General features: G+C 43.0%; 1 protein-coding gene across 1 annotated transcript; it reads left to right on the forward strand.

The window, feature by feature from the left end:
* Positions 1-1552: 1552 nt before the first annotated feature.
* Positions 1553-3153, forward strand: LOC148015962 (disease resistance response protein 206-like). The gene has a single exon (XM_087664438.1). The coding sequence runs from the start codon at positions 1715-1717 to the stop codon at positions 2372-2374; it is 660 nt and encodes a 219-aa protein (XP_087520564.1). The 5' UTR covers positions 1553-1714; the 3' UTR covers positions 2375-3153.
* The last annotated feature ends 7565 nt before the right edge of the window (positions 3154-10718 follow it).

Here is a 10718-nt window from a genome sequence, read left to right on the forward strand (position 1 = left end):
AAAAATGTATTGCCAATAGTTTTCTCTTGTTTTCTAGATTTGTTGTAGGTAATCTTTAAAATTTCCTAACAAGTTTTCATTTTCATTGCTGCGAGACTTATTACAATCCACCTGGATGCCAATTTTGAAGACATTGCTGACTCTAAGAGACCTTTCAAGTTTCTCCTTCAAGAGATCCCACTACAAAGTGATACACATAGTTGCAAATGGAAAGTTATGTTGAATGTTTGTAGGACTACAGATTCAAAGTTGTTGAACATAGATGGGATGAATGTAAATCATTTGCTTTTAAGTTAAAATTCTCTTGTGTTCTCAACTAAGTTGTTGTGTGCTTTGTTTTAGTGCAAAGACTACCTTGAGTGATATATGTGGTGGATAAGGGAGAGGTGTATTGAGATAATTTTGGATAGGGCAATCACATTGGTAGACCTTGACTCCCCTTTTCCTCCTAAATCTTCCAAGGGCAAAGCCAAGAGATAGGGGAAAGCTACAAGCGGTAAGGGCACTGCTAAGGCAACCACTAAAAAGACTTCTATTGCCTCTACAAAGAAAGATAAGGGCACAACAACTATACACATACATAATGGTCAAAACATATTTGCAAAATTTTACTACCTTTTTACATATCTAAGTATGTTTTCACAATTTGTATAAATGACAATTACCTCATTTATGCGATAACAAGATACCCTTTAAAAATATTTTGTTGCTAAAATATGAGCATGAAAGCATCTCACACAAGTAGTGTTGACATAATGTTGGTAGTTGATAATTCTCAGAAAGTGCCAAATGGAGAAAACAAACTAGAAAATGCATAAAGTATTCTTAGTAATGTATCTATAGCTAATAGATTGAATATTTTAGGGCCACTACTAGATGCCAAAGCTTTTATGTGTATATGATAATAGATTGGTGGAAAGACTTATTGTTAATAGTTCAGACTTTACTTCAAGAGTAGACATTTTGTAACCAATATGACCAACATGCTTACTCACACCTATTTCACTTTTTTATGGGCTCCCTTTACTAGTCAAACAAATTCAAAATACAAGTTCATTCACACCACATTAAAGAGTGAAAAGAGATGTTTTGCAGCTAGTCGAATGAGTTCATTTGATTTGGAGAGACGCATTTTCCCTTTCTATGGTAGAAGTTTGTAGTGGGCCTTTGTCTTTTAGACTATTAATGGGAAAGATGCCACATCCCACCTAACAAAAGCAAGGAACGCCACTAGCAAAATCATTTTTATCACCTTTTTCTTTAATTACCGTGTGAATAGCAGCTACAATGGCAAAGATGCCACATCCACCGAACAAAAACAAAATAGCAGCAATCATTTTTAGTAACCTTGTTCTTTAAATATTACGTGCAAGGTTGTTTGCTAATGCGCAAAAGTCCCAAACTTATAGCTTTTCCCGAAAGACAGGAGTTGGAGCTCAGATGCATATGATATATAGTTCGTTTTGAGTGATGGGATATAGAAGAAATTCGATGTACAAATTCGGTGTACACTAGATATGTACTCACATTGGGTTGGATATACTTTCCCAAGTTGTGGTAGGCGGCTGTTGAGAATAGATCGATCAGGGCATCTGTGATTTTGATTGAAGGCTGAAGCTCGCTCTCTCTCTCTCTGTGTCTCGTCTCGCGCGCGCGCGGTCGCGTATATATATGTGTTCCCACACGCAGATGGAATATGTAAGCAAACGAAGCTATGACGATGGGGAAGAATTCGCATAGAGCGAGTCCTCTAGTAGGCGTAATGAAGAAGAAGAGGTTGTGGAAGCTCCTTACGCTAATTTTAGCAAGTATGGCTGCGCTAGCTGGCTCCCAGACTGGTATTATAAGAGCGTGTGTAGCTGCGAGTAATAACGGGGAAGGTGGTGACACCAAGGAGCCCCTTGGGAGGCCCCAGTCGCTGCAGTTCTACATGCATGACACGGTGCTGAGCGGGCGGAGGGAGCAGGACACGTCGGCTCTGGTGGCGGCGCCACGTGGGCGGCGGACGGACACGCTGGCGGACCAGGAGTTCCACTTCGGGGACGTCGTGGTCTTCGACGACCCGCTGACGGCGGGGCCGGCCGTGGCGTCGCGCCACGTGGGCTACGGCCAGGGCGTCTACGTGTACACGGGGCGCACCAACTACAGCGCCCTGTGGGTCTTCACGGCGTTCCTGGAGACGGGGGCTCACAAGGGCTCCTTGACGATGGTCGGGGGCGAGATCATCCTCGACCCCGTCCGCTTCCTCCCGGTCGTCTCTGGCACGGGCGACTTCCACATGGCCAGTGGCATGGCCGCCATCTCCACTACCAAGTTCGTTGGCACCACCTTCTTTACACTCTTCTTCAACATCTCTCTTTCCTACTCCTGCTAGCTGAATTTGTAAGGGTGGCGACACTTTCCATGTCAACACTATAACCTTCTAATTTCGACAGTCATAACTCTGCTTGTTATCAAGAGAGACACCCCACATACATACATACACACTCACTCACTCACTCCCTCCCTCCCTCCCTCCCTCCCTCCCTCACACACACACACACACACACACACACACACACACACACTCCCTCCCTCCCTCACTCACACACACACACACACACACACACACACTCTCTCTCTCTCTCTCTCAGCTCACGCACACACACACACGCACACACACACACACACGGTGACACACTCTCTCTACCCCTACCTCTTACACTCTTCTTACTTAAGACTTAGCCCACCTTGTAGACGTGCATGGATCTCAGCCCTCACTTGTAAATAGATTACATCTCAATAAACTAGCATTGATTATCCCTTCGTTGCCATGTTACAAAGTAGTAAGGTAATCCCATTGAATCCCCAATTTTGCTCTCTTTTCTCTACGTTTCTCCAAACTCTCACTTTCTTCATCACTTCCATTAAGTAGCACTATATTTAATACAAGTGCTAATATAAATAGAATCTAGGTTGCTTTACAATGTACATGTTTTGGATTGGATGGAAACATGATATGATAATTTTCCCACCTCAAACCTTTTTTTTTCCCGAGATAAGACACACACACACACACAAATACCCACAAGGGAGGGTGCCTTCCCTCTAAAATATTAGCCAAGAGAGTGGGCCAAAGTCACATTGGCATTCTCCCATGTATATATGAGATAGCTCCCAAGCCAAATAAACAATGGAGCTTAATCACACTAGGGTCCTCCTCCTCACAATAACCTTGCCAAGGAGGAGCACCTCAGGGAAGTTACTACATGTATATCCTCTACATCACGTGCATTCAAGGTCTGTTTATAAATATCCTTATATGTGAATTTTTTCTAAATAAAACATAACCCTTTTCTATTCAATATGTAAATAACTCCTTTATACTATATTACCCTTCTATATGTAAAAAATGCAAACTATGATGTAAACTATGATGTAAACATGTAAGGTCTTCAGGTGTGAGCTTATAAGAAATAGTTTAATGAGGGATAAGGAATGGTGTATAAGTGTAATACTATAGGATGTATATTGTAATGCTATTAATGTGAGGCTCCTCATAATTGCAAATAGTTGAAGGGATGGTGTATGGTGAGTTGTAAAGGTTTATGCCCATGAAAGGTTGTGTAAAAGCATGAGATAAGGGATGGTGCATGGCAAAGAGAAAGTTGTGCCATATTACTCATTGTGAATTTCACCAAGACCTTGGGAGTCCTCCACATGAGTTTTGGATAAATGTTGGCTTTGGCAATAGAGTAAAGGCTAAAAAATCGGGATGGATTATAGTAAACTAGTAGCAAATCATAGATATGAGTACAACTTGATCTGAGAACGACTTTAAGCTGGATTATTTCTAAGGAAAATTATTTGAACAAACTATAGAGTGACTAGAACAATTGGTTTAAATAGAGAGATAACTATTTGTTGCTTTCGATTTCAGATCTGTCTATAATGCTGCTATCCAATTTTTGCAATTCTCTCTTTCTCTCTCTCTATCCTGGTGGGGTAGGGCCTCATAGATTGCAGGCTGGCAGGCCCGGCAGGGTCTTGTTGGGCCCCAACGCAAGTGGTAGGGGGCCGGGTCTCATCAACTACCTCAAGCTTTTTCGGTTAGTGGTAGACGGCTGTTGAGAATAGATCGAACAGGGCATCTGTGATTTTGATTGAAGGCTGAAGCTCGCTCTTCTCTCTCTCTCTCTCTCTCTCTCTCTCTCTCTCTCTCTCTCTCTCTCTCTCTCTCTCTCTCTTTGTGTGTGTCTCTGTCTCATCTCATGCGTATGGTCGTGTATATATATGTGTTCCCACACGCAGATGGAATATGTAAGCAAACGAAGCTGTGACGATAGGGAAGAATTTGCATAGAGCGAGTCCTCTAGTAGGAGTAATGAAGAAGAAGAGGTTGTGGAAGCTCCTTATGCTAATTTTAGCAAGTATGGCTGCGCTAGCTGGCTCCCAGACTGGTATTATAAGAGCGTGTGTAGCTGCGAGTAATAATGGGGAAGGTGGTGACACTAAGGAGCCCCTTGGGAGGCCCCAGTCGCTGCAGTTCTACATGCACGACAAGGTGCTAAGCGGGCGGAGGGAGCATGACATTGTCTGTATCCACTCAAAATAAATAAAATGGCTACTCCTTAGCTTAAAGCACTCAAAACGGCTCAGCTAAGCCTTCGAAAGCTCCTCAACAAGCGTAGAGTAAGATGGAACAAGTTGAAATAAGAAAAGATTCAATGCATACTTCAAGAGAAAGAAACAATGGCTACCATAAAACCTTAAGTTGATGCTTTGAAATCGGACTGAAATAAAGGATGAAGAAGCTCCTCAAATGATTGGCTCTGATACTAGTTGAAGGGAGTGAGACCGAGTGGAAGCACACAAGCAAAGAAAAAGCTATGATGGAAGGAGCAAGAGCATGAGAGAGAGAGACACAAGATATGGGAACTCTAGCAATCATAATGTGTGACCGCCGGCCTTCCCTTTATTCAAATGTCACTAAGAAAAACAAAGAATGAAGTGATAGCGATGGCTGCTCACCACATGCAATCTACAAGTGTGCGGATCACTATAGTAGTACACGAGTGACTAGGCATAGGTGCTTTTGCCCCTAACAATTATCTATAATAGGAGAATGACAACGTGGCTCTTGCCCACTCTCTTGGCTAATATTTTGGAGAGGAGACAACCTCCCTTGTGGGTGTTTCGGTGTGTATGTGTGTTATCTTAGGGGAGAAAAAGAGTTTAAGGTGGGAGAAATATTATATCATCTTCTCGGATCATCTTTCCATCCAATCCAAAATACGTACATTGTAGACCAATGTAGTTTCTATACATCCTAGAAGTTTGTTAAATATATTGTGACTTAGTGGAAGTGATGAAGAAAGTGAGAGCTTGAAGAAACGTAGGAAAAAGATAGAAAAATGGGGGATTCAATGGGATTACCTTACTACTTTATAAAATGACAGCGTATGTGTGTTATCTCAAGGGAGAAAAAGAGTTTAAGGTGGGAAAAATATTATATCATCTTCTCTGATCATCCAATCCAAAATATGTACATTGTAGACCAATGTAGTTTCTATACTTCCTAGCAGTTTATTAAATAAATTGTGAGTTAGTGGAAGTGATGAAGAAAGTGAGAGCTTGAAGAAACGTAGGAAAAAGATAGAAAAATGGGGGATTCAATTGGATTACCTTACTACTTTATAAAATGACAACGAGGGGATAATGACCATTAGCTTATTGAGATGTAATCTATTTACATGTGAGGCCTAAGATCCATGCACGTTAGAGAGAGAGAGAGAGAGAGAGAGAGAGAGAGAGAGAGAGAGAGAGAGAGAGAGAGAGAGAGAGAGAGAGAGAGAGAGAGAGAGAGAGAGAGAGAGAGAGAGAGAGAGAGAGAGAGAGAGAGAGAGAGAGAGAGAGAGAGAGAGTGTGTGTGTGTGTTTTTTTCCAGATAAGAAGCAGAGAATGGTTTATGACTATCGGAATCATAATGTCATAGAGTGTTGACATGGAAAGCGTTGCCACCCTTATAAATTCAGCTATAGCAGTAGTATGAGAGAGAAATGTTGAAGAAGAGGGTAAAGAAGGTGATGTTGATGAACTTGGGGGTGGAGATGGTGGCCATGTGGAAGTCACCCATCCTAGATACGACCGGGAGGAAGTGGACAGGGTCGAGGATGATCTTGTCCGTGACCATCATCAAGGAGCCCTTGTGAGCTCCCGTCAGGCCAGGAAAGTTGTACAGGACCACAAGGCATTGTAGTTGGTGCGCCCCGTCTACACGTTGATGCCCTTGCCATAGCCCATGTGGTGCTATGTGACAGCGGGCCCCGCCCTCGGTGGGTTGTCGAAGACCACGACATCGTGAAAGTGGAACTCCTGGTCCACTAGCATGTCAACCCATCGCCCACATGGTACCACCACCAAAGCTGCTATTTTGGTGCCTGGATGGTATGAAAATGCTTTTGGATTGATTGGCTCAATTTTCTCAAAGATTTCATTGCTACAATAACATGGATGAATGTTATTTATTTGAAAAAATATATATTGTTATTTAATACTTTTGAGGCTTGATATTGATGCTTGAATGTTAGTTTGATACTTAAGGATGCTTGACACATGTCTTGGAATGCTTTTGGCTTTGATGGAGCTTGCATTAGCTCAATTTTAACAGATAATTTCAATGCTATTTAGAGTGTACAACAAGCACTTGTTTGATAAAGACTATATTCAATATGCTTTGAAGCTACTCAGATGCCTTATATTGGATATACTGACACTTTGGTTGCTATGTATTACTATGGATATATTTATGACATGCTCCTAATTTGAGATTGGAGCTTGGATAATTTGACATTCGCTGTCATTCCTATCCTTGGATGCCACTTAGATGCTATAGTTAGAATCTTGTAGACTATATGGTTTAAAGCTTCTGAATGTATGCTCTATGGATTACACTACAAGATATAGGCCTTATACCGACGTTTAAAGCGACGAAAATGCAAATAACAAAATTTGCCCCCGTTTTCGCAAATAGCGTCGTTATTGGCAACACCATAGAATAGTCGGTATCACCATCGCTATCAGCGTCGGTATTGGCGTCAGTATCAGCGTTGCAAATACGACGCTGATACCGACATTGATAAAATGTGACGCTAATACCGACGCTGATAGCGACGGTTTGCGACGTATATAACGACGCCAATAATGACGTGAGCAGTAAAATTTGTGACGCTAATAGCGATGGTAACAAGGAAAAAAAAAATTTGTGGCAAGGCAGCAAGCTGCCCTGCCACATATAGTACTGTGTGCTTTATGAGAGCCATACAAAATAGTTTCTGCACTACTGTGTACAATGCGCTTGCAAACAAAAACAATGTATACTGAAATCATAAAACTGATACATGAAATAAATACATGATCGCATAATAAGCGATTGGTATAATCATGATAGGATATCACTAATACATAGAAAATGTCTACATAGATCAGGTGACTCAAAAATAAAGGTGTGTGAGCTCCAGGGATCCAAGGGCGAGCTACATATCCTCGTCCCCCGAAAGCTCATCCCGCTGCAAAGGAGCATCAAACGGACTTTGCAGAAAAAGAAACAACACATTAGTTCACCATACAATAATGCATTTAAATATCTCATGGTAACTACGGACAAGAAATATGAGTGACTTACAGGGCCGCCGCGTCTATACAATCGGTCGATCAATGCAGTGAGACCGTGACTCTCTGCATATCGAGTCTTAAGGCCAGTCGGATCGTGATTTGTAATGGAGTGCTGCAAAGAAAACAAAATGCTAAATGTTAGAAACATGATTGTCAGTACAAAGAATATTTCAAAAAAAGAAACAAGCAAAACAAAAGAAAAACTTACAAAGTCCTTCAAATATGTCCTGTGGCCGCTACTCCCAAGATGATGGACCACTCCGGTCTCGAGTCATGCCCTCGCCGCCTCACGCTGTTGACTCCAACGTCCTGGAGAATCTGTAGCCTCCTCCCTCAGTCGGCGCCAGTCGTCTGCATCTAACCACTCGGGCTTTGCAGCCCCACTCTTGATTGCCTTGCGTGCGTCGGATCGTCTATGTGACATGTATGCACACATGCAATCCATCATCTAGCCCGTAGAGAATCTATCTACTGAGGTTGGCACCGGAAACTCCTCGTGCAAGGATGCTACTATGTAGTCCTTGCTCCCCTCCGATATGTTCTTTCAATGATCCAAGACATTGTGCCGAAAAACTTGTTGGCACAACTCTCTCATGCGAGCCATCATCCTCCTCCCCTCATCATTCATGATGATGGCTCCTGACCTACTATCAACTAGATATCCATAACCCCCTGGAGTCTGCCTAAGATGGGTCCTCTTCCATCTGTGTCCACACTCCTGGGCATATCCAGGAGACCCCTATGTATCCGGTGTACCGACCGGGGTAATATCTCTCGGAGTGGGACCCACAGGGGTGCCACCTTGCTGACGGCTGAGAAAAAGCTAGAGTAACTAGAGTAGACGTCCCCATAGGTGTGACAAATCCCTGAGGTGATGCAGCTCCAGCTAAACGATGAGACGGAGACACCGTGTCCGTGTCTCCACAACATCTACCTGAGCCTGAAGCACGCTCCCTGGAAGGGCCACGAGAGCAAGGAGTCGCACCTATATCCCATGTCGATCGTGGGCTCACTGCCTCTGTATCTCTGCAGCATCCCCCTGATCCCGATGTACTCCCTCCCTCTGGCCCAAGTCGTGAGCGTCAAGCTCATCTGCTTGAAGCCGAAGCATCCGATTGCACTGAAGCAGATCTAGTAGAGCACCCTGACGAAGACCGAGACAGCTCCTAGTTTGCCATCTCTCTAAATCTCGTGATCTGGTTTGGAGACATGTGTGTGAAGATGCCTTGTAACTCCTCATCACTCATTCCTCGACTCATCCTGAAAATGTCACCTGCACAGACAAAAAATGATATTAGAATAATCAATTTAAATCATACAAAGCATAGTAATATAAATCATTAAAAAAAAATCTCACTTAAAATGCATATCTTATGTACCCTTATAAGCGATTGGTCAACGAATTGAGTAAGTGGATGCTCCAAGTATGAAGTATCCTATGGTCCCATGTTAATCTCCTGACACAACTCCGCATACACTGGAAGGTCAATAGACATGTCACCACAAAACAATGAGTCCACCTCGTTCTCAAAGAATTCTTGGACTCCTATATTTCCATCATTGTTAGCCGATGCTGGCTCCAAGCTTTCGAAGACCTCCACCCCTTGCAATATCGACCCCTCTATATGCATATTATCTTCATCTATGCTCGGAACATTGCTTTGATCATATACTCTCGCATTTCGGGGAGTTGAAGATATAATTTACCACCATCGAGGTTGTCGGGGGTTTGGATAGAAGATTACATGTTCACAAACACGTACAAGAGAGTTCAAACCATTGTGACATAAACCATGTCGTAATACAATTAGCAAGCAAATGAGTCCATGCACCTGTTCACAATGGGCCGACAACACAAAGGTGTCGCGCAAATCCATTCATTTTTTTTCGAAATCTATTTCAAGAAATCCAGATGGACCTCGTCGAACTGTTGCTCCAACTCCTCCAAGTACCATTTTGAACCACTGCACATTGAATAGTATCATGGAGAAGCTACGGTAATCCACCGTAACAATACTTTGCAAGTTTCCAAAATACTCCATCTCATCCACAATTGTGTTTGGATCTATTGCTCGTCGCGGGCTCTCTTACTCGAACCTTGCCATGATACCACAATCCATTGTGGAGCGCATTTTGTCAATACGCTCCACGTGAAAATGCCGTCTGTGTGACCATGCTGCACTATATATTTTGTACTGTACATTGAAACACTCAAATTAGATGTCGCATATAAAATTTAGATACGATAGATTCTAAACCCCTCATCACCTTTGGACTACATCCCCTCGAGAATTCCCACTCCTCCATTGAGATCTCTGTCCCTTCGCGAGACGCTGCGGTCAAAGCCTCATGCAACCATCATGTTGACATAAACCACGGCATCTCCTCCATGCCTTCGGGATATCGAATCAGTCAATGACATGTACTACGTCGGAATTCATCTCGTGCTTCCTCTCGATCTTGCCTAGCGATCTGGTACTTGGTAAGCCACGTCTCCATAGAGGCATGGTGCAACATACAAAAGCGATTCACCTTCTCTTCCATTGAGGCATCCGTTCTTTTTTCTACCCCATTTCCAACCATCACATCTCCAGTCAGTCTATCATCGTCCTTCAGCGAGGACCATAACATTTCATTATCTGGTTCCATTGTTGGTAGCCATTGTGAAATATGCACTAGCGCCTCAGACACTAACCGACCTTCGGCCATGCTACCTTCTAGCCAAGCTCATTGTCGCACAAAGCCTTTTAGGGTTTTTATGAAGTGCTCCAAGAAGAATATCCATCGTGTATGGACAGGTCCAACAATCTCCACTTCATCTACAAGATGCACAAGAAGGTGGATTTTTATCGTGAGCATGCTGGTGGGCAGGTATTTCTCAAAGAGACAGACCGTCTCCACTACTCCCCGCCTCACAGATTCAATAGAGGACGTCTTAATCTCCTTCTGTGAGATCCATTGCACCAAAGTTGACAACTTGTAAATGGCCCTGCGTATTTCTGGAGTAAGATATCTTGCGATTGCGATTAGTAGTACAAACTGCCACAAATGAGAAAGCATTATGA

The sequence above is a fragment of the Lygodium microphyllum genome, chromosome 23, assembly GCF_053477565.2.
Source record: "Lygodium microphyllum isolate KBCC chromosome 23, Lygodium_microphyllum_v1.1.10, whole genome shotgun sequence".
Taxonomy (NCBI): domain Eukaryota; kingdom Viridiplantae; phylum Streptophyta; class Polypodiopsida; order Schizaeales; family Lygodiaceae; genus Lygodium; species Lygodium microphyllum.